Here is a 27,204-nt window from a genome sequence, read left to right as displayed (position 1 = left end):
GATTATACAGTTAATTGTGGAGCGACCATTTTTACAATTTGTGTTTTACCCCACATGGAAAGCTATAATTTACTCCAAGTAATTAGGTAAGGTTTAATTTTGGCAAGACATAGGCCTATATTATCCCATGTAATATACTGTAATCCTCACGTTAGGTAGGGTGCCAAGTATTCCGTTTGTTTTGGGAGCCAACAAAATTGCCACTTGTCCAGAGTTGTTCTTGGACGGAATTATGAAAGTGGTAACATTTTGCTACTTAAACCAGTTTATTATTAGTCTGACAATGACCTAGAGATGTATGTATCATTCATTGAACATTATGTAGAAGGTGTATGGCATTTCACTAATAAAATTATGTATTTAATAGCATATGAGGGCAATGTTGAAAGGCTTGACATCATCAGACACTGAGGCTACTTTCTGTCTTTCATGATTGGACACCGAAATCTCAATTTCTTTAGCTTCTTGTCACGCTATGAAGTATAGTGGTCAGAGAGATTACACCACTGCCATATTGCTATTACACTACTGCATATAAGTTTGTTAATAAAAGATAAATCTAAGTTTAAAAAAAAAAAAGCAAGCTAAAATTTGGGTTTCCTCTCTACCCTTTCAAATGCCTTTTCTGTGCTTTCTGTCTCAGTGGTTTACCTGTCCTTTAGAAAGTACGTTTATCAAAAGATATTTGAGTATATAGTCATAGGTTGGTGGCAGTTGAGGGGCTGACAGCTGCAAATGTCTGTTTTTTCAATTCCATATTTATTACATGTATGGACTGTTTTCTGAAATAGTTCTCCTTACTTCTGAAATCTGAGAGGAAGGATTCCCTAACAATATTTTGTGCCTTACTGAATATAACTAACATCTTACACACTGAGATTTTTGTATGTTCTGTAATGTCCAATTAAAAACTGTCATCCTCTGTGGATTTCTTAGCACTTTTACTACTTAGAGGTGCTGTTATTTCTTGAAATCAAAGTTAAAACATAGTAGGCTAATGATGGCTTTTGATGAGGTGTGTTTTTTTGCCTCAGGCAAACACACATGGGGCTCACTTTTCCTATTAAAGATGTTAAGCAGCAGTCCTCTCTGAGCTTCATTTGGTAATTGTCATACTGCATAGGATGTTTCATTTTCTTCTATAGGAGATATTTTTACTTTTCTACCAGAAGACTATGAAATATGTAAGCCCATAAAGAATGTTTCAATAATTTTCATACTGGTGTTGAAGGAACAGCTGGATCCACATTCCTGTCTGTAAAGTCCAGTATTGCAATTCCCAGTTCATCACGATGGATTGGGTAATTGCACACTAAGGAATTAACTCAGTGTTTGGATGGGACAGGATTGTACAATTGATTATTTTTGTTTGATTATAAATGCCATCCAAAAATAATTCCTGTAGTTAGTCACTGACATATATGACCTCTCTTTCCTTCCAACCCCTCTGGAAATTTCTTTGTGTTGGCTATTTTGACCATGCGAACGGTCTGGGAGCTAGAACATGTATCAATGATGTTGCAACATATCTTGGTGGAGGAAATAATAAACATCCATCAGTGCTACTAGGAAGGGGAGTGATAGAGGTATAACTTCATGGGGAACAGCAGCTGAGTAGTGGTTAAAATAGAAGGCTGAGCGCCAAGTCTTATCAGTTTATCCTCGGCTCTGCTGTAATCTTCTTATCATTAACCTTGCATTAGTCCTTTCCCTGGCATGCCTCCCTCCCCCAACCCTAAGCAATTTAGGATTGTTGAAGATGGAATTTTGGCCTATGTTTTTGGGTGGAGTGTTCATACCACCTTGCTTTTGGCACCCACTGTATGTGGCTAGAGGCCCCCTCCATCATCTCTTTTGCAGTCAGGGAAGAGAGGTAGATGTCAACCTGACCTTCTTTTCGTTCTTACTCCTAACTTGGGCAGTAGAGTTAGGTTTCTAAAGTAAGGACTATTTCAACGTCTTTATTTGTCAGATAACAATTAAAATCACATGATTCTTCCAAATGTTTATAAATTTACTATAAGTAAATAATGATTTATTATTATAAATAACAAATGCAATAAAATGGTTATAAATTCAGATAGGCTGATTGGTGTTACAAACTTAGCTTTGCTTCTCAACTCCATAAAAGTACAAGACCCCCATCATTCCCCCACCAGGCCAAAATGGGTGGATGCTAAAAAATATATTTCTTGAGGAACCTTAATACATGTGACATCCACTCTGTGCCTGCACTACCCAGGCAGTAAACTCTTTAAACAGGGTCGATCTTTTGTGGTGTATGTGAACAATTCTAATATACTGGGAACCTGTCTCTAAGAAATCTTTGATACTATCGTGGTGCAAATAACAATTAAAAAATCCTGGTAAATATTATCAATTTGTTCAAGGTCTGGAACAGCTGATTGGTAATTGCTGTCTTTTTGGTGCTACTATTTCATGCTCAGAAAGTGCTGGTGACAAGGCAGAAGCCTAGCTACTCATCTTGTTCTCTGATTTCTTCTCCCTTTCATCCTCTGCAGTAGTAGGTCAAGAATATAACCACAGGCTGGTGCCTGTGGTGCAGAGCTCCCGGGGCTGCTGTCTGTGTGTGCTAGAGCACGCTGATAAAAAAAGTAACCTCAACAACAACAACAAAGAAGGAAGAATTGTTTTCTTGTCCCCTATGGAATGGAGAGCTGAAGGCACACAGAAGGTCTTTGTGTCTGGAGGAGTCGGCATGGCAGAAGGCCTGTGATTGCCTTTGTAATGTAATTGTTCTAATGGTAGGCCAGGGAATTGCAGTGGTTCAGTGGAAAGCTCCAGCCGTTTCTCCTTGTGGTTCTTTGTGCGGTTACAGCAGGAGCTGGAACATACCTATGTGCAGATGTGCCACGACTGACAGTGTGTCTCAGATGATTTTGTGAGCTCTGTGGGTAGCAATACACCACAAGTAGCAAGGGAAGAACTAAAACTTCAGGAAGGCTTCTCCCTCCACAGCTTTATGGAAAGTGGTTGGGGATGGAGAGGGAGAAAGTTATAATGTAGGTGCAGATCTGAACCAGATGCAGAGTCATGGTGACAAAGAAAGGAGGAGGGAGACAAACATGCTATGCACAGGTCTCATCCTGCATGGACTCAGAAGAGCTCCAAAGTTCCTCTGTATAGATGTAGCCAATAGAGAATTTTTTTAAGGTCTTCAAGGACTCCTTTTTCATGAACATCCTTTTCTGTTGTGTTTTTTCATTCTTATCAGTCAAACTGTATTCACAGTAACAGTGAAGGAGTTACTAAAGCTCTCTTTGTGAACTAGATGAGCCAACTTTGGCAAATGGATTTGTAAAATCTCTAGTTCAGCCATAGTTAGACCATTATAATTTTAAATGTTCCGAAGATTGAGGATGGAAAGCTGCCTGGCAGAAAAGGATCTGGGGGTGATGGTCATCAGGCAGCTGAATATGAGCCAGCAGTGTGCCCAGGTGGCCAAGAAGACCAACAGCATCCTGGCTTGTATCAGGAATAGTGTGGCCAGCAGGAGCAGGGAAGTGATCGTACCCCTGTACTCAGCGCTGGTGAGGCCGCACCTGGAATACTGTGTCCAGTTTTGGGCCCCTCAGTACAAGAAAGACATTGAGGTGCTGGAGCATGTTCAGAGAAGGGCAGCGAAGCTGGTGAAGGGTCTGGAGCACAGGCCTTATGAGGAGCGGCTGAGGGAACTGGGGTTGTTTAGCCTGGAGAAAAGGAGGCTGAGGGGAGACTTTATTGCTCTCTACAACTGCCTGAAAGGAGGTTGTAGCGAGGTGGGTGTCTGTCTCTTCTCCTGAGTAACAAGCGATAGGACAAGAGGAAACAGCCTCAAGTTGCACCAGGGGAGGTTTAGATTGGATATAAGGAAAGATTTCTTCCCCAAAAGTGTTGTCAAGCATTGGAACAGGCTGCCCAGGAAATTGTTTGAGTCACCATCCCTGGAGGTATTTAAAAGATGTGTAGGTGTGGTGCTTAGGGACATGGTTGGTGGACTTGGCAGTGTTAGGTTAATGGTTGGACTTGATGATCTTAAAGGTCTTTTCCAACCTAAATGATTCTATGATTCTATGAAATAAAACTTCTTTCTCTTCTGCTGGGTGACTTTTCCATAATCTAGCAGATGCCCCTCTTGGGAAGTTTTCATGCATGTTCAATTTAAATATTCTCATTTTCTATCTCATTATTTGTGTATTAGTCCCTTTATATGCCTAAAGTACCCCACTTTTCTGAAGTTCCATCTGTCCACCTTATACATTTACCTCTCTAAGGACATATGTGATCCCTTTCCATACCAGAGATTTTAAATCAGGCCCAAACAGTAAACCACAGCATTCTTCAGAGGTCTGCAAGAGGATGGAGCAGAGATTGCAGTATTAAGAAGGAATTGGTGGTAAAAGAGTTGGCTCAGGTGCTGGTAGCATCTTATGCACAGCAGTGCTAAATTCTCTGTGGGATGCTAAAACTCTCCAAACAAGTAGGACTGGTTTGCCTGTGCTGTTGGAGCTAGATTGGTACCAGCCTGTAAAATAAACTGGCTCTGATACGTCTATGCTACCCCATAGTCCCTCCTTCTTTCATTCTGAGGAAGGGAGTTAAGTCTTCTTTGGTCTTAAAGCAGTCGCTTCACCTGTGTGTTGAGATGTGGGATGCAGCAATAACCACCAGTTAAGAGCTTTGTCATCTACAGGTAATAGGAAGGGCCTGTACATCATCATAACTTAAAAATGGGAGTTACTGATCTAGCAAGGGACAGAAGTCTTGTTTCTTCACTCCCCAACCCGGGCTTTGGTCTGTAGACTGTGGAGCCTCTCCAGTTTTTCAGGAAGCAGGTGGGCTGCAAATGTTTCTTTTGCAAAGCATCCTGCTTACAGAGAGATTCCCAGTGCTGGGGCTGAAGTGAAATCCATTAAAATTTTTGCATGGAAATTCTCATGAAAATGGCCAGAGCAGAAAATACCAACAAAGCCACTAACACAAACATTTTTTGTTTTTATTTTCAGGAAATTCCAGTATCAACACCTCTGGTTATTTTTGGCCCAACCGGAGTCACAGGCAGTAAGCAGTAAAGTCTTCAGTGCCCATTACAGAGGCAAATTCTCTGCCAGTAACCTTTTAGTTTGTGTTGGTTTTGTTGGGTTTTTTTTTGAGAAAAGTAGAGTGTTCCTTGGCTATGTGCTCCTCTGAGTGGGTTTCTTCTTTTTCGTCTTGAGGGGTTTTGTTTGGCTGGGCCCAAGGAGATGGGTTTACTCCATGAGATCTTTTTTCTTCCCTCCAAATATTCCTGATCCCTTTGCTTTCCCTGTGCCCTTCCAAATAAATTCTAAACACATTTCCTGTCTTTTCATAGCATCGGCAGTGTTAATACAGTAGGTGACACTTAATATAGTAGGCAGGTTAAGGAATGGTGAGCCCAAGATGAAGGGTTGATGGAGGAACTATGAAAAGCATTCAAAATAGTACCTGATTTACACCACATTTGTGTTAGTGGGATGAGTTCATTGGAGTTTTGTCCTGTTTGCCTCTGGCAGATGGGAGGGTTCAGGGAGGAGGCTGGCTAAATTAGACCTCAGTCATGGGAGGAAATTCAGAATTAGTCGATGAAGACTTTGCGTCTTAACCTTTCTCATGATTTCAAATCAGCCTTGGTATTCATCTATGGATCACCAGTCCTAAGGGTCCTGAAGCCATAATTCAGACCTCGCAAAACCACAAAACAAGCTGAAAAATCACAAGATCTCAAAACCAAGTGTTTTGTTCCTTTCCTCCAAGCTTTTAGGGTATATTTCTGTAGAGTTCTTCTTTACAATCACAGATGTTAAGAATTGTTATTCATAACAACAACAACAAAAAAAAATTAGACTCTCAAGTAGTCGCTTGCCAAGATCAAGGTCCTCCAGAAACACCTTAAATATCACAAGACAAGGAACAAAATCCTGGCAGCTGGCAGTGGTAGCTTTCAGATGGAAATCATGTGCTAGCCAGTATGTTGGGATGTGTTTCCCTGGTCATTGGGAGTTAATATCAGCTGAAATTCTAGTGAAACCTGGAGTGTTAATCCACTTTAAGGAGATCTGGGGAAAGCAAGTGCCTTAATCCCTGCAAACCCAGTGATAAAGTTGTTACTGCCTGCCTACATACATACCTCACGGACCATTCATCTGGGCATCAGATGAACCAGTCAGGAATAGCGGAAGACTCCCTAAAACAAAGGACAGAATGATCTTTCCCTTGTGTTTCTCCTTAAATTCCAGCAAGTATTACAGGAAATCCTGAATATATCAGAGATAAACTGCAGAGACCTGCTTTTTCAGATTGTACTTACTTTCGTGTGTGTTTAACTTCTATCTACTGCACCATCAGGACTACTGAAAAATAAGTCAAATCACTTCCTGGTCTAAGCTTATGGTGTGTTCCCACCCCTCAGTTTTACTGGTGAGGCTCAGCAGAACAAATTCTGATTTAACTCCCAGGAAGGCCCAAGACCCATCTCCCACAGGCAACTTGTGTTTTGTCACTCACTAGACATCGTAGCAGTGAGGGACATTGGGGAGCAAATGTGACGTGCAAATATGATGCATCTGGGTAAATGCAAGAGTCAGCTCTTAAAGCTGGAGTTCAGAGAGAACTCTTTCATTCATCCATGGGAGAAGGCCTCATTATAATTGTTCAAGCCTGACTGGATTACATCACTTTCCCCCTCATTTCACTCCTTCCCCACTTGCCTCCCTCCTTTTATTTACACCCCTTGTTCGGCGGCAGCGTTGAGCAGGGGCTGCCTTAATGATGCATGCTGATCGCTTCATTCCCCGTTGCCCCCCCATCGCCTCCCCCAGTGCTTTGAAGTGTGCTCAGGTCTCAGGCTCCAGTTCAGAGGTCACTTTGTTTATTTATGCAAAGCTGGCTCATCTGTGAAATGGGGCTTTCAAGGCCTCTGACATCAAAGACTCCAAAGCTGGTCCCATCAAGTCAGAGCAGGGATGGGCCTTGCATTATAACAAATTAAAGAAACTTTGTGAATCATAGAGAAATATTACGGCTAGATTTTTACTTCAAAAATTGGGCCGTTGCTTTGACTCGTGGTTGGATGCTCAGCACATAATATTGGCCTGAAAAACAGTCATAGCCATACAGCTAAAACATGAAGCCTTCATGGGGAGTCTGTGGGTAAATAAAATTTGATCCTGGCTCAGTAACAGTCTGTGAATATTTCCCATCAGTTTCTCTCAGAGCCGGACCGTTATGCAGAATTTTCCATTTGTTTTAACTTTTAAGAGGGAAAGGAACAATTCTGCTATGGTAATAAACAGTAACTATACCCCACTTATGCGGCACTCTTTGTCCCATAGAATCCCCAAAGTGCTTTGTCAATTGATGGAGTTACATACAGAAATCTCTTTTCTGCAGAAATCCAGCCTGCTTTGGGACAGGGGGTAGACCAAAAAGACACATGGCAGGCAATATGCATGGAGCATCATGCTTTCTGGGGATAGAAAGGGCAATTTGGCCCTTGACATCAGCACTCATAATCAGGGCCTCATACACTCAGATGTGTCAAGTCTTATGCAAAACCAATCCCATGACTGCCCCTTTCAGCCTCACCACACACTTCCCCAGCACAGCACCAACATCTCAGTCCTGTGGCATCTCAGATCTAGAAGCTAGCTTGGGACAAGATCCTGAAGCGAGACAGAGGCAGTGGCTGGAGAGCAGCTGGGTATCATGCCACTGGGATGACATTCCTGAACAACAGGCTGATGCCTCTGGATCCATCCTGGCCCTGTCTTGTATGGCCAGGTGCGGTATTTGGAGGGGAAGGGGCTACATGAGTTTGTCCCATGTCTCCACGTCCATCACCTGATGTGATATTGGAGCCTTTCACTTCAGGTTTCTCGACCAGCCAGCATGCTTTGTAACACCATGGGACCAAGTTGTACATTGAAGACACCTAAATCATGTATATGATTTCTTAGCCTCAGATACTCGTGACATAAAATTAGTCAGTGATTATTTTTCAAGGCAGGTTTTCCACTTGGTCTTCCAACTGGCTGCTCTCCTAAGCCTGTGATACTGTCCAAGAAGTTCAGTACAGGATGACCTTCCAATATAGGTCACAGAAAAGGGAGCTTGTAGGAAACTTCAGCAGCTCATCCTTCTTAGCACTGCCTCTTGCGGTAATCTGCTGGCAGCAAAGCTGGCAATGCTGTATAGCTGGTCCCTGCTGCCCTTTGGCTGCAAGCTGATTTTTTTGTATGTACTTATCACCCTGACCTGCCTGCCTCTGTGGGAGGTGACAAAAGAATGAGTAAGCAATGGGCTTATTAGGTCATTTTTGAATATAACTAAGACTCATGTGATTTCTGCTACTAACTCATCATTTTGTGTGCTAGTCATACATATCTGAATGCGGCTCGTTTTTTCAGGTTCACTTTCTGTCTAGTAAGAATATTGCCAGGCCAGTTGCATTTGTAAAGCTTGGGGTGAAATGCAAAAAGCAGGTTTGCAGATCTGGCACTATTAACCAGGCTTCAGACTGCAGGCTTGGGCTGAATCAGATGCCTCTGAACTTTCAGCAAATTTGGCTTTGCTTTCAGTGTCATAGATCCTTCCTTAGGAAGTGAGCAGGCTGACCAAAGTGTGTTTGTGGTACAGAAAGATACTCATCCTTGCTAGCACAGGGACTAGAACAACTGCAAAAGTGTTTCTCTACCCTAGGAAACCACTTGATATTAAAATTAAAAAAATAAGAAAGTTCTTCAAAACAGGGAGAGACAGATTCTTTCCATGCAGCCACAGTACTAACTTTGGATGGGTGGGTGGAAGTCAAATCTTGGTGATATCTGAATTAGACAGGAGTCTTCCACCCTAAGGGTGTTGCTGACATACCTGTCTCCCACAGTGCTGTTCCACTTTACGTAATAATGAGCTCTTTTTTTGGCTCTCTGAGACCACAGTTCAGAGCTTAAGACACTCACCCATGGTGCAAGAGGGGAGGTTCAAATCCCTCTGAATATAGCAGAAGAGGGACTTGACCCTGGGTCACTCACATCCCAGGTTAATGCTTTATCATTATATCACTGGCTATTCTGCTGCCTCACTCACACTTTCCAGTTTGACTGGCAATTACTGGGCTTCAGAGAATCTTCCCAAAATGAGTTTCATCCAATTTCTGGATCTCATGAATCAGCTTTTTTCCTACAGCTCTCAAGTGTGAGTTCGTTCAGAGGCAGTCATGCTGAAGGTAGGAGCCCAATTCACTGCATGCTGCAGCTGGAATGGAGGCTGCTGTAACACCCCTCACCCACGGTGCAGCTCTGGTGATGGGAAGGATTAGTTTTGCTCTACATGAGTTTCCATGTTTATGACATTTCCCCACTCCACCCCCCCCGAGACTTATGCTGTGTGGCGTTGTTAACATTACAACATTCCTAAGAAAAGTGAAACTGGTTCCAGTGGATCTAAACCAACATGTCTAAATGCATGCAGTTGTGTATTTCAGTCCTGCTTCTCCACCAAATTATCTATTTCATAGGCTCAGCCCGGTGGCATTAGTTATCCCGATCTCTTCCCCCCAAAATGATTTTTTCTGGGTTTGGTAGGTTACTCCACAGGTTTGCGATTTGGCAGGATAACAACTAAAGAAGCATCTTCAGAGGATCAAACAGATTCAGAGCAATTTTACTTACATCAAAAGCTTGGCAGCATGTCAAGAGGTGTTGAGAACACCAGTCAGTCCTTGTGTGTAGGCAGGAGGAGCGCACATGGGCTGACATACTGTAACATGAGGCAGGAGGCAAGGGAGGATATACTGCTCTTTGTACATCAAGCTGAGTAGGATTAAGATATAATTGACAGAACATCGCCACTTAAACATCTTAACCACTTTTAAGATATTCAGCAGTTAACGATGGGCAGGAATCCTACATCTCTGACCACAGTTTTTCTTTCTTCTCCATTACTCAATACATTTTTCTAATTGTGCTAAGGGATTTACTAAGTTCTCTGTCAGAGAGCATCCAAGATTTCATTCACAGCACTACTGATATTTATGTGAAAAACTCTACAAGTGCCAGAAGATAATCGATTCAGTATTTTGACTGAAAGGAGACAAACTGTCATATGCAAGCCATCATATATAATGGGTATATTTGTATTCCCTGCATTTGGTTTGCCAAGGCAGTAAAAATATATTTGTAAAATGCAGCACATGGGTTACTCGTCTCCTCTGTAACACAGGCTAAGGGCCAGCCTCGGCGGAGCCTGGACGGTGCGTTTGCACTCACAGCCCTGCGCGAGAGTTGTTTCCTGAGACTGCGTTTCACGCTGCTTCCCTGTGGTTTGTGCTGGGAGCTGGCTGGAGCCGCCGGGAAAGCCTCTGGGTTTCCAGTGATGGACGGAGGGCGAGAGGGAGGTGGGAAGGGGCAGTCGGCTGGAGTGAGCTGCCGAAGTAAGAGCACGGCGTGCTGCTGCCCTGAAAGTTTTCTTTTCCCCTTGAAGTGACAGCTGCACATACCTCCGGGGGAAACTGTGCCCAAGTACCCACAAGGAGAAGGGAAAAATCTGTCAGGGGCGAGGGGGGGACAAACCCATATGGCATTGCAGCCTCCCTGCTTAAGGGACAGCAGCAAAAGAGATTGGAGCATGTGTCAGCATAAAATGCTCCATGCTGAAGAGATGGGATGATTTTCCAAAATAGCAGAAACTGGGGTGAGGATGGGGTTAAACACACGTTCTTCTCACACAAAGACTGCACACAAGTTTATGCACCAAGCACTGTTTAAGCACAACCCAACTTCTAAAACAACTGTAAAGAGGAGCTCTACTACTTGTACATTTGGAGGTGGGGGGGCATGCTCATGTATAAGCGGAGATAAGTTTTTCCTCTCTTTCACAGAGATTACAGCAAGAAATTTCCTCTCTTTTGGTCATGAGACCTTTTTCTTATGAGTTATAGGAGTTGAGCATCTGGAGGGATTCATTCCTTAGGTCAGATGTTTCCATTTCTCTTGATTTTTTTTTTTTTTTACACCACTGCAGAGCAGTTTCTTATTGAGGTGAACTTTTTCCAATTCTTCACCTGACCAGTTTCTGAAAATCAAACTTCATATACTTCAGTGCACTGTAGCTAGGAGCTGAGTAGCTCTTTATCAAGATCTTCACCCCAAATCCAGCTGCTGTATGGGGCTGGGCCACCTGTAGAGCACAGAACTAGCCTTGGAAGAGCCATACTTTGCTGCGCTGTCACCTGTAGGTGCCCAAAGTCCCTCAGGTCGACCTCCCTCCTCGTGTGATGCATTGCTATAAGAGCAAGATGCCTTCTGAGTGCTTGTGCAGTAGATGTTGGGCTGTTACTGGAGGAGAAAAAACTTCACAACTGGGCACTGCAGAGGTTTGAGGCCACCAGCATCACCAGGGTTGCAGAAGGAGGCTCAGGGCACTCTCCTGCTCCCTCTGCCCCTGTGGAGACCTTGTAGCTGGCCGTATCACAGCAGCAATTTAAGGTGGGGGCTGCTGGAGAGATGGGGGTTTCACCTTGTGGTGATTTCTATTTCTCCTAGTAGTACAGGGCACAGAGCTGAGACCTTGATGCTGCTCTGTGGTAGTAGCATAGACAAGGGACAAAGTGGTGTGTTGTCAATACAGGTGAATAGGTGGTCTTAACTAAAGAAAAAAACAAACCACAAACAGCTTTTCAATTCAATATTGCTTTCTCCAGCTGTAGCTTTGCATTCAACAGACCTTGAGGGTGCATTTGACCCCAGACCTGCTTGCTTTCCTGATTTTGTATGGAAGCTGAAAGGCGAATTAGTGGCCCCAATTCCACTGCTTATGCTTTCTGTGACTGATCACATAAGTCTTCCCCCACCTCCTAGGTTTAATTATGTGTAATTTTGATTTATACCATTATTTGCATAGGAGGTACAACGGATCAGCTCCTCCTAGGGAACAGCAACCTGTAAACATAAACAAAGAGGCTTTTGTCAGCTATTAATGGAAACATTGATTAATCTCCCATTGCTTTGGTAGCCTGCCGAAGAGCTCATAAAGCAGCAAACTAAATTGTTCATTAAACTGGCCAGGCTGTAAGTGCCAGAATGTGGATGCCAAATGTGTGTTGAGTGTGTTTCAGCTGCATGGTGCCTCCAGGAGGAAATGCAAACTCTTGTTGTCATACTGCTGCACTGCAGGAGACCTTCTTAACATCTTCCCTTTCCTTTCCTTTGCAGATGATGCCAGCTCAGGAAAGGATAGCCAGGTACCTGAAGGCTCCAATGGAGAATATGAAGATCATTCTGGGAAGCAATGGGGTAAGGAGTAGTGTATGGTTTTTGGTTTTCCTCGGTTCTTGGTTCAGTGCTGTTCATGCAGTACATTTCTCAGTTGCTGAAGGAAAGGAGAGGCAGAGCGACTGGAGTGAGTTCTCCCTACAGATGGTCAAATAATAAACAGAGTGTCAGCTGAACATGTCGGTGTGAATGGACCCCATCCAAGGGTCCGTATGCGAAATGCAGCCCGTGGTCTGCTCTAGGGCCCCCTGCCATATACCCCAGCATGGTTCTCCCTTGCATTTGTTTTTCTGGGCAGTGACTTTCTTTTGCATGTGCAGCTATTATAGCTTTCATAGACTCTCTATAAAAGGCATATTGACTTTTACAGCAATATTTCCAAAAGCCTTCAGTGCCAACATAACACTGCTCCCACTGAGGGCAAATGGGAGGTCTGACTTCACTTCAGGAGAATTAGCACTAGGCCAAAGCTGAGTATTTTTTAAAACTACCCTCTCTTTTAGACACCTGCATGAACTTGTCTAAGCCCTGGACTGTTCAAGCATAGGATTTTGATGCTGTTGCAGAGCTTTGGGGAACTGCTAAAATCTCACTTGGAACAGGCTCTGAATCACCGCAAGACTTGCAGGTCCAAAGTTTGGTCCAAGCACTCCTTGAAGGACAATAAGTTGTCAGGCTGATGCCAAACAGCTTTTGGCCATTACTGACAGGAGTGTGATGTGAGTTTATGACCTCGAGGGATGAAGCACAGCGTTTCCATTTTGCTCTTGCAGTACATCCCTCCTTTTAATTTTATAATACAGAGATGGCTTTGTACCACATTTGTGGCCAGGGAGTAACCTCATAGCGATGGTAGGGGTGGAACCTGTCAAGCTTTCACCGTATGAGTCCCCACCACTTGAACTGAGGCCAATTTTCTTCAGGAGCTGGCAAACAAGGGATGTGGTGTGCTGCAGTGTAGTCCAGTCCACACCTGGAGGAGACAGTGCCATAATAGCTTTGAATTACAGATTCATCTGAGACTGAGCTTGCTCTGGGAGAGGAAAGTAACCTCCACTCATTCTGGAAAAGGATGACAACATTTTAGAGCTAGAGAAAGGGTGGCTTAGATAAACTACAGGTCAGGAGTCCTTCAGGAGGGATTCAGCGGCTGGCAAAAAAAGCTGCCATCTCTCCACTCTTCGTTACCCTGGTGGAGATAGGAGCATGCATTGAATGCCGTGGCAGATGTACTCCGGGTAGAGCTGGTGGATGGTAGATTGATATAACAATAATATTATGAAAAAAGATGTAAACACTGCTAAAATTATTAGGCATTGACAATCTCATATCAGATTGTGTCTTACTCTGTGCTGCCCTGGCTCAGTCCTTCTTTGTGCTGCGGAGTGTTCCTGCACCTCTGCTTTTTCCCCTTTTCCTCTCTCCTGTCTCCTCTCCCCAAGCAGGCTGGGGCAGGTCACACCCACGCCCCCCCTCCAAGCCCTTTCTCTCCAGCAGTGTTCACCAGCAAAGTGCTGGTGTGAGCTGGTGTGCAGGGAGGGTCAGTGTGTGTCTGCAGGTCTCTGGAGGATAATGGGTGAAGGAGCAGTTTATGTTCACAGAGTCCTGGACCCTAGAGAAGTGGGAGAGGAGAAGCATGGTAAAAAAAAAGCTCCACTTTGCTTTCCAGCTACCATCATGGAGTGGTATCACTGGGGAGAGGTGCTGCCCCCATCAAGAGCAGGGAGCTAATGTGGGGAAAGATAGATACCCCCATCCATGTCTTCCCACAGCTGACTGAGCTCTTATCCAAAAGACTTGAAAGTATTTCAATACTTAGTCATATCATGACACTTTTTTGTATAAGTATCATGAAAGCTTGAAGTGGTACTGATTGTCACTATGTGGAGATAATTGTGGAGCATTGCAGCAGACTACATGTGTTAGCTAACCGCCTCACTTTGTATGAGCAATGTCTGTCAGGAGCCTCTGGGACTAATCCATGCACCTCGAGGTGTCCCACAGGGAGAGGAGACTGCTGAATTCCTTCCCAGGTCTTTGTGCCGACAGCCTTCTGTTTCATTTAATTTTCATTAGCTTGAATAAATCTTCATGGCAAACAGCATTTCAGCTAGGAACCCGTACACAACACTGTCTCTTTGTCCCCATCCACTTGTGTTTTCCCGTGCTCTTGTGTGTGGCATAATTTATACTGTACAAATTGTGCAGTTCATGTTTATGAAGCAAAAGCCAAGTGATGTGGAGGCGAACAAGCATGTGAAGTATAAATAACACAGAGGCACTTTGTAATGGCCTTCGCTGGCACTCCAACAAGCAAAACTTCTGTAAATGGTACAGTTTCAGAGACAGACATTTACTAGCACCAACTAAAAAGAAACTTTTTCTGCCTTTCTCACACTGCTGCTTCTCCCTCTTTCTCCTTTGTGCTTGCTGGGTCTCTTTTTCTCTCTTATGTATGTGTGTCTCTTTTTCTCCTTTTCTGTTAACTGGCTTTTCTAAACTTGTCCAATTCAGGCTTTTGTCAAGGAAACATTCAGGACTGTGTAAATGGGATCTTGGGATCTGGTTTCAGCATATTGCACACAGCCTGGAGTAGCTTTTGAGACGACATAATCACTTAACCTTCTTTAAACAGAAGACGACAGACAGACAGAAAGAGCCAAAGAAGTTTAACTTTACCTGTAGTTTGGTATGTATCTGGGCAACAATATATGAGGAGTGAATGCAAAACTCCAGGCAGATTCATGGGAGTCACAGTGGAAGGAAAACCAGAAATGTTATAGGCCTGCTTTTTTGGGAGGAAAGAGAGTTTCTGTCTTGCAGTGCCCTTACTGAGCAGGGACACCACCAAGTCCTTGTGAAAATATTGCTGTGGAAATGGGGAAGATGTGAGGGAAGGTGAGAGCTTAGAGTCACTCACTTGACTTTTCACTCTGCCTGGGGAGTGTGACTGTCCTGTCTCCAACCTGCTCTCTGATATGTTACTCCCAGCCCAGGAATACCATCCAGCAAGGATCTACCACAACCTGGACCTGCAGTTCCTGGTCTTGGAGTAAATTACTGCCATATTAAAGGGTAACTGTTTAGACCCATTTCACAGCTGGTTCTTAACCTCTTCATGCACCTTGCAGGCATTTACTCCGTTTCCACAATGACAGCCCTTATCAGCATGTCTCCCTCAGCTCAGACCTAAATTTCAGCATGTCATTGCTCACAACGTGCAGCTCTGACAGGGTTAATTGTCTCTCTGGGAGGGTGACTGTTTTTGCTGGGAGGGGGCCTCCTCTTGCAGCAGACCCCCCAAGGGAATACCCAGCAATTTACGCACCATGACCGGTGGAGTGGGTTAGTATGTCACACTTGCTGCTCAGCTGTCACGGCAAGGACTTTCAGTGCTGGAGTTGCTCTGGTTCATTAGATTACAGATGAAAGCCTCTGTATGGAGAGTAAAGCATTTCTGAGCAAGAGTTTGAAATAACATGAAAGGGCTGGGACCCAAAATGACAGCCAAGGGGGGCAAGGGAAGGCTGCAGAGGCAGATGGTTTCCCCTACAGAAAAGGACTTTCAAGAGAGGGATGTGCCAAAGGGTGTCTTCTTCCGAGAGGGAGGGTTGTTGGGCAAGGCTGCAGGGGGGTGAGGACTAAGGGATATGTTCACAGACCTTGGACGGCAATGGCTGCTGTTCCCCAGTGCTTGGAGAGAGGAAGCTGCAGATCAGCCTCCCCCATCCAGCAAAGCTCTACTATAATGCACATCCTAGAGCTTCTGGCCCTCAGCCCTGGGCAGTAGGGCTGGCTTTCTAGTAGATAGTCCCACCGTGCCATCCTGTAGCTAACTTCCCTGATACTGAAGCACAATATTCTCAGCTTGCTTTGGTGTGTTATATGCTACTGAGGTTGTGGCTTTCCAGTTGCTGTTGGTGAAGGCCAGTGGCTGATGGGCATAATTCAACCCAGTGTGCCACAGAGAAGGCCATTCATTACCTATTTCTCTTATTTCCCAAGAAAAGAATCAGGGAGGATTTACCAGGGGAGCGCAAAAATGCAGGTTGACTGCCCTTTGGGGCTGATCATGGTAAGCAAGACATAGGGTTCAAAAGCAGGGGGAGAAACCTGTTGCAGAGACACTGGATGGACTTGGAGGAGAAACTGGCTTTGCCAAAATGAAGAAAGAAGACAGATGGATTTGGCAGTATTTTTGATGTAGGGGGAGAGTGCCAAATGGGAGTCAGAAGGGGTGTTAATCTCAGCAGAAGACTGCAGTTAGAAGTGCCCCTGGACTGGTATTGCATAATTAAAGTTACTGTGAGGAATTTGTAATTTCTTTTGAATTCTTCATTACAGGATACTATTAGACAAGCTTTTGCCTTGCAACAGATCAAGTTCTATTGTTTTCTATTTTGAAAAGATCTTTTTCTTTCTATTGATTACTTAGACCAACTCATGACTTTACAGGAAAACTCTGCAGTGTCAATAAGCTACTAGGGTGTAAAGATGCCACCTCCTTTCCTTCCGGAATTCTGACATAAATTGAATTAAAGTTAGATGCAGTTGAGGGTATAAGTTTCAAATTTTGCTAGGTGAGGGCCTTGCATTTCTCTAGTGTTCTTGTCACTGCCATTAGAAATATTGGTGATTTCCTTGATAAGGCAAAGTGACTATCTTAACCCATGATTCTGTCCACCAGCAGCTATTGCTTCAGCTTCTCCATTTTTGGGATGGACTGGCATGGGGTATCTTCTAATAATAAATTCAAGGGTTTTTTATTGGGTCTTTCCATTTGTTTGTTTGCTTCTTTGGGCCTTTCGGCATGAATGCTTCCTAAATTAATGTTGATGAATTGCACACATTTAAATTCAGATCAATGTACAAAAGTCTGGCACACTTCTAAGACTTTCCTACATATTGAAAAGATGTTGACTCTTCTTCAGTCGCACTAAAACCAGTGAGAACTAGGGAGCAAAACATCTTCAGAAAATGAAGCTTTGAGTGACCAGCAAAAGACTGAGAAAATGGTCAGCCTGACAGGAATCTGAGGTTTTTCCTTTGGTCTTGGCTAAGGGCTTGCATTTGTGGCATGGAATATGGTAACAATTATAACATGATTATGGGGCTGCATTTTGCCTTCAGCTACAATAGCGTGATTTTGGTATTATTTTGTGAAATGGTCTGACGCAGTTGCCTTACGGACACTGAGAAATTCCAGGGTTGTGCTATGCAGAAGGCTAAAGCAGTAGGCATAGCAGTCCAGTAGATGTTCAAATACATCAGACTGGATGGTGTCTCCTTTCTAAGGAAATCAGTTTGAGCTGATATGAGAGAGCATGATACACTGGTATGTATGGGGCTGCCAGGTGCTTCTCAAGCATATCTGGCCATAACACTTGACAGCAATATCCTTCTTTGCATGCCCTTTGCTCACCACAGTCAATTTTTCATGCCTTTTGCAGCCCGGCCCAGGTTCACACAGCCTGCCAAGATGAGACGGAGAGTGATCGCCCGTCCTGTTGGCAGCTCCATCCGCCTGAAGTGCGTGGCCAGCGGGAACCCACGGCCTGACATCACGTGGCTGAAGGACAATAAGCCCCTCACGCCCCAAGAGATTGGGGAGAACAAGAAGAAGAAGTGGACACTGAACCTGAAGAACCTGAAGCCAGAGGATAGTGGGAAATACACCTGCCGAGTGTTTAACAAAGTTGGAGAAATCAATGCAACATACAAAGTTGAAGTAATCCGTAAGTGCAGCCTCTGGGGTGGAAAGGCAGGGAGGGAGCTTTGAGAAGGGGGCTGGCTGAATAAAGAGAGCATGACTGCAAGCGTGCAATGCCAATAGCTGGACACAGAAATGGGGAAGTGTTAAAAACATCAGCAGAGAAAACATTACTGAAACTCCAGAATAAACCTAACAACTGGGCAAGACAGAGTAGCGACAATACAATTTAGTAGCTGAAATGAAGAGAGGTACTTGGGAAATAGTCATCTGTAAGGGCACCTGCAAAAGTTCACCATTGCCCACTTCAATCTTACACTACCAACAGAGTCAGTTCAAGGACAGACTGAGAACGAACTGAGAAAGCCCTTTCATGTACCATAGAGGAAGGGTGGAAATATTTAGTATGGCCCAGATTATCAGAGCGGTAATAGGGTGAAACCAATCAGCTGAAAATTTAGTCTAGATAGCTGTAATAGAAGGCCCACTTCATTAGAGAAGTCTCCCAAGGGAATTAGCAGAATTATCATGACTAGAGTGATTAGCCAGACAAGGATTTAGGGCCAGATTTAAAAAAAAACATTTGGCCATCTGAAGGTTCAGGTGGGTACAAACGAGGTACTAAAAAAAAAAAAAATCCACCAGGGTCCTGTCTGTATCTTTAGATGCCAACATAGCTTTAAAGATTCAACCCTTAAAAGATGAGCTGTGGGGGGTTACCCTGAATTGTGGTGCAGTAGAGTAAATTGCTCTTCTTACTATCTAGCTATTCTGATTTTTGATCTCTAATCTTCTGTTTCCCCTATTATTACTAAAGATAATTATACTCAAATCCTACCTAAGTCTACTAGAGAAGAGCTCTTATTTTAAATCATTGTGCTTTGTCTATGACATCATCATAAGTTGTCATGGAAATGATTACAGAGCAGCCAACTCAAGAAAGTGGAGAAGATGAGTTGAGTGGAGGGAAGATTGAATAGCTTTCATTAATGAGGAGCAAGGGCATGGAGGGCTATTTCCAGCCACATGGAAAACATGTTGTTTGTCTGTCTGTGCATATATTTTAGCATCAGAAAGTTTATCCCAGTATGAAAGATTGTTCTTAAAGGTAAAGATCTGTTCTCTGATAAGTCCTTTCTCTAGGATGACAGAAATTAAAAGCACATGTGGGGAGCTCTGTTGGGCTCCAAAGGCACAAACCTGCTGGACATCTGGGATTGATAAAGATGCAGCTGTGTGGAGACAGTAAAAACACGTGTTTACACTAAAACCAGGAGCAGAGACAGGGAAATGAATCAAGCCCCATCTTAATGGCAGCTGTGGCATTTTCACTTCATCAAAACCAGACAGCACCAGGAACAAACCCCTTTCTGTGTCCCTGTTTATCTTGGTTTTTATCAACTTAAAGATGTATGTAACCTTTGTTTTCATTAGCTTTTGCTGGCTAGGAGTGAAAACAGTAACCAAAGCTGGAACCAGAGTCAAGGAGATAAGGGCATTAAGCAGTTTTCAGACATCTTTCTATTTTTAACTCCATTCTGTGGAACATTACAGGTTTTATTCAATTTCCTCCTTTTTTTCCCCCGCTGAGCCTCCACTCCTAAGTCCTGCTTATCTGAGTCTCAGTCTGCCCAGCTGTGATTCCTACTCGTAGTCCCAAGGCGAAGCCTATAGAGACCACTGTGGTATTTTTGTTTCCCAAGCACATCTTTACAGCCCTCATTATTGAAAGTATCCTGAGTTTTTGAAAGAGGGTCCATTGTTCCTTCCTCTCACCCCAAAACCAGTGCTCGTGGGAGCTGTTTTGTTACATGCTCAATCCAACAGTGTTTGCCGTCAAAAGCAGTTTATGATTGCCAGCAGTTACCACCCACGGTGATACCATAATTTCTCTCTGTGCCTAGCATAGAGGTTTGCAGTACCTCTTCATCTGGAAACTGTGACTGGTTTCTCTGATGCTAGCACTAAAAAAAAATCCAAACATTCCTCAGAATTAGGAATGTATTTTTCCTTTGACTTTATGTGGTGTTGACACAACCTAAGGCTTACGATCATGCCGGAAAGGATGGTCTTGTGAACCTCTTGTGTTTGATTTCCTTTCCTACCATATAGTTTCCTTCATCAGCTGAGACTTAAGGCAAAAAATTTTGTGAGAAAGGAAAGATTTTGTTGTTGGCTAGAAAAGCAAAAGCCTTCTGAGCCCTTCCTCCACAAAAATTTGCTCCATACTGAGTGTGGGAATGATTAGACTGAAGAAAGAAATAATAAAAGCAGGGAGGTGAGGTTGAAGTGAAGATCTTCCTCACTGATAGTGCCTGTGGTCTCAGCTCCCCCAGCAGTGGATGACATGGCATGGGATGGCTTCCAGTAGAGTTTGGTCTCCATGAGCAGCTACCAGGCCCAGAAACAGAAATGACGGATATCTCCTGAAGGACTCCCAGACAAAAGATTAAAAAATATCCACAGCCTGCCATTAGTCAGTGAAAGAAGGGGCCTTTTCCCATCCAATTTTGTCTGTCCTTAGGGAACATTTGGAAAGACCAAAAGGAGAAGGAACATGTCTTACCCTGCTCCTCACTGTCCCCAATATGGGGGTAGCCACAGTGGTTCTGGTGTGGACTCTCAACCGATACATACTTGTAAATAATCTGGTAAAAAACTTGTGTCTGAGTTGTGTCTGAGAATAGATAAGGTTCTGTCATATTCACCTTTAAATTGCACCCTACCAGACGTAGTGGTAAGAGACACAGCATCACAGAATCACAGAATGGCTGAGGTTGGAAGGGACCTCTGGAGGTCATCTGGTCCAACCCCCCCTGCTCAAGCAGGGTCACCTAGAGCCGATTGCCCAGGACCATGGCCAGACAGCTTTTAATTATCACCAAGGAAGGAGATGCCACAATCTCTCTGGGCAAGCTGTGCCGGTGCTCAGTCACCCTCACAGTAGAAAAGTGGTTCCTGATGTTTAGAAGGATCCTTCTGTGTTTCAGTTTGTGCCCTTTACCTCTGGTCCTGTCACTGGGCACCAGTGAAGAAAGCCTGGCTTCATCTTCTTTACTACACCTTCCCTTCAGATATGTATAAACATTGATAAGACATCATCAGGGTCAATATCAAGTGAACATTTACAGTGAAATAATCCACTTCATTTGTGTTCAGACCTGTACTATTGCCCACATTTAATCCTGAAATGGGCTTTGGCCTTTTTGGCTAGTATCAGGCCATTTATCTTCCTCTGGTCAAGACTCAAGAAAGATCGCTGCAGCCTCTGACCCCAGGTCAAGGTACATCATTAAGATCCCATTATTCTGGGATATGGCCCCTGAGACAAGAGGATAAAGTGGGAGTACAAGAAAGGATGGCCCCTTTTGTCATCTCATAGCTGCAGCATACAGCAAGAGAATGGGGAAATTCAGCAGTCCAGACTGGACTTACAATACATACCAAGGAGCAGAAAGGCCAGGACTGACTTGTGTGGTGCCAAGTAATACCACCGCAAACTGGGTACCCAAATATAAATGCTTTGTGAGTGACCTGAGAGAGCAGAAACACAGCAAAGACAGAAAAACCTTCTACAGGAGATTCTTAGGACATTTGCTTAGCAGTTAGGAGGGTTATTCAGTGTACAGAAGAGAGGACTGAAGAAAATCTTCCAAAATATAAGGGCTAAGAGGGAGAGCAAACTTTTCTCCAGGTCTGATGCAGATAGAGTAAGTAACTTCCTTGTTAGAAACAGGAAGATTCAGGTCGAACATGAGAAAAGACTTGCTAAGCCTCAGACAATGGAGTAGTTGTCTGGAGAGACTGGAGAGCATCTATCATTAGGGTCTTTGGCAGAGGCTGGGCAAAGTTATATCAGGAGAGCTTTGCAGAAATCTCAGCCTGCCTTGGGGCAGGGAGCTGGATTAGACAATTATTTTGCATCCCTCCTACGCCTTTTTCCTATGTTTCTGCAATCACAAGTTAATGAGATTGGCAAACACCTTTTTTTATGGAGCCATCTGTGTTTTTGTGCAGAGAGGACGAGGTCGAAGCCCATCCTGACAGGGACACACCCTGTCAACACAACAGTAGACTACGGTGGGACGACGTCCTTCCAATGCAAAGTCCGCAGTGATGTCAAACCCGTCATCCAGTGGCTGAAAAGGGTGGAGTACGGCACAGAGAGCAAGTACAACTCAACCATCGATGTTGGGGGACAGAAGTTTGTTGTGCTACCCACGGGAGAGGTCTGGTCCCGTCCTGATGGTTCCTACCTGAACAAACTGATGATTACTCGAGCCAAGGAAGAGGATGCAGGGATGTACATTTGCCTAGGGGCAAACACCATGGGCTACAGCTTTCGCAGCGCTTTTCTCACAGTCCTTCCAGGTGAGTTCTGCCTTTTTTCCCCCATCTGAACCAATAGTCTGCATTATGGTATTTATTAACACAACTGCTGATGTCCATTGGGCTCCATGGCCCTCTGTGATGCTGTGCTGATTTAGGCTAGCCTAGTTCTGCTAAGAATGCGTGAGGGACTATTCAGCCCCGATTTAAATCAGCCCCTGCTGAATTCCTCTTGATAATGGTTGCTTTTCTCCCTTCATGGGGAATAATGATTTCAGCAAGGTGAAATAAAATGAATTATCTGCTCCTGCATGAAAGAGGAGCTGGGAAATGTTACTGCAGTTGCAGGCAGTACATCACTTCAGCAATAGGATGTGGAGGTGAGAGGGGAACTGAATAGTAGTACAGTTTGCAACCCCATTCCCTTACATCTCTTCTTTCTCTTGCTGTTATTTATATTGCTTTTACTGGTAAAAGGAAACAATGACACAGGCCCATAAAATGAGAGAAGAATAAAAACTGTCCCAGTCACAAGGAAAGGAAAAGAACAAGTGTGAAAGAGAGAATGACTGATTAGTTAAATTCTTACCCAATGATCCCCTGGGGACCCTTGTACCAAACTCGCAGCTGCTTCCTTCTCTCCCCAGGCCTCAAAGCCGGTGGCCACGTCCGACTGAGGCTGTATTGAGTGTGTTTCAGGCACACCATCCTCGCTTTGTCGTTCACTCCCTTGCCTCCTGACTGTGCAGTTCTGCCCTGATAAATATTTTTTATTGAAAAGGGCATTTCTTTCTGCCTCATCTTGCCATGTGAATCTAGCTTCAGATCCTCCAGTGTTATGACAAAAATCAATCTTACTGCTTTTTCTTCACCACCACAAGGCCAACACAGCTAAGAGAGTGCAGGAGCTGGAGCTGGTATTAGAACATTTTAGCAGTCAGGTCTAATGGGGTGTCTGCAGTCAAGACACCAGTGAGAGACAGAGATCATTAAGTCTCCCAGGCTCTTAGGACTGCTTTTCTATGTAGGTAGTGGGGAAAATGCTCATGACTCCTGTAACTAAGGCAGCATGGCTTCTTCTGCTCAGTGATGGCCAAAGTTCTGTGTCTCAGCAGCCATTGAGAGTCACTAGCTTGAGTTTAGACACTGACAGTGAGTTGCCAAGTAAGAGAATGCTCTTGGCATCTTCTTCTGCATCACTTAGATTTAGGACTAAACTGCAACTAGAAAGCCTGTCAATCCCAAGGAAAATTCTGCATGGGTGGGATAAAACTCAAAGCCTCTGGGAGTTTCTGAACTATGAGAGTCTGATCCAGCTCCCACTGAAATCAGTGGGAGACTTTCCATTGATTTAAATGGGACTATAATGAGGCCTCATACCAGAACCAGAGCCTGCAGGCCTGTTGTTATTGGCAATGATGGAGAAGAAGAACCCAGCTTGCCCTCAGAGGCAAAGATGTGGTTGCAAGGCCATGAGTTAGAAAAACACCATTTTGCTTGTAAATCTACCAGATTTGACATAGACAGCTCCAAAGAACAGCATGGATGAATATCAAAACACTTTCATTTCAGCCCAGCAGAGGATTTCTGCTAACCAATGTGAAGACTGTTGTTTCTGTGGTCAGCTGATGGGTCAGTTCCCTGATCATGTCTTGCTTTGAGCACGGGGCCGGAGCAGATGACCTCCAGACTCCCCTTCCAGCCTAAATTATTCTGTAATTTCCAGTGTTGGTGAATCAAAGTTTTGTCTGTTGAGGTCAACCGTATAGGTCCTTCTGACTTCAAAGGGACCACATGGTATACATTTAATATTTCAAACTAGCCATTTGAATTATTTGTCAAGGAGAGAAAAAGACATTAGTGTCTTAAAGAAGTTTGGCTTGAAAGTTGTGATACATGTTTGACTATAACATACTGGGCCATTTGGATAGCCTGTGGTTTTCAAAGTTTCTTGAGTGTCTCCCTGCAAGCTGAAATCTGTGCCTAGGTATTTTTCAGGGCTTTGCAAATCCCAGCTAGTAGCTATCTAGATGGGGATTTTGATAGCTAGGATCCTACCCCAGGACTCCCCGAGGTCTATAAATCAAAAGATCAGGCTGAGAAACTGGAGTGGTTACCCAGGGATGTACAGGCTGCCAACAGCGGAGAGGGGAAGGAGGAGGTAGGAGTGAAAGATGCTGTCTGAGGCATCTTATCTCCTCTTGTAACTGAATTCACTGCCCTTGGGAAAGCCAACAGCAGTTCCAAAGGGACTGATGGAGGCAGAGCCCATTTGGCATAGGGAATTGGACATACACTTCAATGCTTGGTGAACTTCCAGTTCTACATGGCTTGGGCACCAAGAAGGGGACACCAGCTCACCTGTATTTTCACATCCTTCAGCCTTGTTCCCAGCCACACAAGAAATTCAAGACAACCCCTCCAAAACACCACATTTATGCTGCCTGCCATGGTGGAACATTGCTGAATAGCTTCAGTATTGCCAGAAAGGGATACTAAGGGGTGTCTAAAGCCCACGCAGACACAGCCACACATGGCAGAGGCAAGTGGGCAACATGCCGTCTGGTCGTGCCTCCTGGGCCTCTGACATGGAGGTATTACCAAGACGTCCCGTGTTGTGTCCTCCAATCTGAGCAGTCCATCGGAGAGTGAGGGTGTTAGGAAACTCGGGCTGGCTCTAGTGCATCCATTAAAGCTTGGATAAGAAAGTTAAAAAATCCCCCAAAGACTCTCCTTGCTTGTCCTTCCAGGAGCGCTGAAAAGCAAAGCAGTTACCAAACATCATGTGCTGGCTTCATTTCTCCCTTGTTACTTGGTCTGGCAGGGTTGCCAGACAGCCTGTACAAAAGCCAGCCCAAGTGTGACATCTGTTTTGAATTCACTTTGCCTGCATTTAATTAACTCTTCCTGTCTCTCTCGTGCCATGATGTCCAGATCCCAAGCCTCCGAGTGCACCTGTGCCCCCCTCCTCAGCCAGCAGCCTTCCCTGGCCCGTGATCATCGGCATCCCCGCTGGAGCCGTCTTCATCTTCGGAACAATCCTCTTGTGGCTTTGCCAGACCAAGAAGAAACCCTGCTCCCCACCAGCTGCTGCCCCCGTGCACCGGCCACAGCCCCGGGACAGAATCTGCGTCTCCCAGGTCCCTGACAAAGACTGCATCTCCTCCATAAACTATGAGGAATATGTCGCCCAGCAGCAGCATTTACTGTCACAGGGGCCTGCACTTGCCCCGGCCATGGCATCCAAAATGTACCCAAAGATTTACACAGACATCCACACCCACACCCACTCACACGTGGAAGGCAAAGTCCATCAGCACCAGCACATTCAGTACCAGTGCTAAGAGGGTGGCTGTGTACAGTAGCTCGTTTGGGCTTTTCCTCGTGGTACCTCAGAAGAGACTGCTCCAAGTCAGCTCACACTGCCAGCAATAGGCAAAGCAGACAGAAAAGATTATATATATAATTTTAAATATATATATACATATATATATAATTGTATATGCGTGTGTGTATGTGTGTATATATATATGTGTATATATCTATATCTATCTATATAAATATATATATAATAGAGAAAGACAGAGAGAGAAAAGAGATTTTTTTTTTTTTTTTAATTATTGCAATGGATGTAGCTGAGGAATAATGAAGGAACTCCAAATCTCAGCAGAGAGGCAGCCATCCCCAACAGTGGAGCCTTCCCAGATTTTTTAATCAAGATGGCAACAAGTGAGACAGGACACAGGGACGTGGACCACCACCTTCTTCCTTGTGTTGCTAAAAGGAGCAAGAAGAGCAAGCGGTGACTGTGGTGCTTTTCTGGATGGGCACTGCTGTTCCTGTGCCTGCTGGACATCACTTGCATTGGTGGGAAGCCCCCAGACCTGCTCTGCGTGACTTGAGCTCTAAAGTACCTGAGGTTTAGTGCCAAAGCACCGGGAGACATAACCAATTCACCTCTTCCAGGGGGAAAAAAATAACACAAGAGAGCCTGGAAAAACTCATTTCTATTCACAATGTAAAATACCAAATGCTTCTCAATCACGGTCATTTGATCTGAAACGCTAACCAAGCTGGTTGGTTCAATTTCTGCAAGTTGAAGGCACCATGTTTCCCATGGGGGTTCTGCAGATCAAACCACAAGCGCTCCACTCCCTGATCCTAGGACTCAGTGCCACTGCCAGGAAAAAGGAAAGAAGGAAAGAGGAACATTGTACAGAACACCTTTATATTTATATTTAAGAAATAATAATAATTAATAATAATAATAATTGAACTGCTGATGGTGAAGAAAGCAAAACACGCTGTCCTTCTCTGATGGCTCACAGTGACAAGCTACTGGATTTTCTACATGAATGCAACATACATGAAAACAATAGAAAAAAGAGTAAGAAACAAAGAGAATTAAATAATAATCTTGTAGGAGAAAATGCATTTGAGAAATATTCGCCTAGGTTGTGTGTGGTTGTCCCCTACCTTCAGATAACATTTTGGAAATGATACAACTTTGTTGCAGTTCAAACAGTAAAAACAGAAAGAAAAGAAAAGAAATAAGGACCATATTAAATACCTATATGGACTGGAAATGAATCCAATTGCAAATATAAAACCTTTGTAATTCTATATAGAGTTTAAACAGAAGTCATGTATATTTAATTTATTTTGTTAAACAAGAAAAAAAATGTATGATATTTTCCTCAAAACAGGCATTTCTATACATATTTTTGATCAAAGAAAATAAAGATTTTTTTTTTTCCAGGTTCTATAGATGCCATGCTCAGAATACGCTCAATGTAGCATGTGACCAACTGTGCTTCTCCTAACCTAGAGGTCATCTAGCTCTACTATGCCTTTTTACACTAGCCATGTGTAACC

At 44.0% G+C, this 27,204-nt stretch overlaps 1 protein-coding gene across 2 annotated transcripts in view; it reads left to right on the top strand.

Annotated features, from left to right (window-relative positions):
* FGFRL1 (fibroblast growth factor receptor like 1) overlaps window positions 1-25,673 on the top strand; it is a 176,094-nt gene extending 150,421 nt beyond the window's left edge. For both annotated transcript variants that reach the window (XM_075709689.1, XM_075709690.1), the window contains exons 4-7: window positions 12,231-12,311; window positions 17,741-18,025; window positions 22,018-22,371; window positions 25,264-25,673. In XM_075709689.1, coding sequence (XP_075565804.1) covers window positions 12,231-12,311; window positions 17,741-18,025; window positions 22,018-22,371; window positions 25,264-25,673 — 1,130 coding nt within the window. The remainder of the gene's footprint in view (window positions 1-12,230; window positions 12,312-17,740; window positions 18,026-22,017; window positions 22,372-25,263) is intronic.
* The last annotated feature ends 1,531 nt before the right edge of the window (window positions 25,674-27,204 follow it).

The sequence above is a fragment of the Pelecanus crispus genome, chromosome 4 (assembly GCF_030463565.1).
Source record: "Pelecanus crispus isolate bPelCri1 chromosome 4, bPelCri1.pri, whole genome shotgun sequence".
In the NCBI taxonomy this organism is placed as follows: Eukaryota; Metazoa; Chordata; class Aves; order Pelecaniformes; family Pelecanidae; genus Pelecanus; species Pelecanus crispus.
This window is presented reverse-complemented; position numbering and strand designations above follow the sequence as displayed.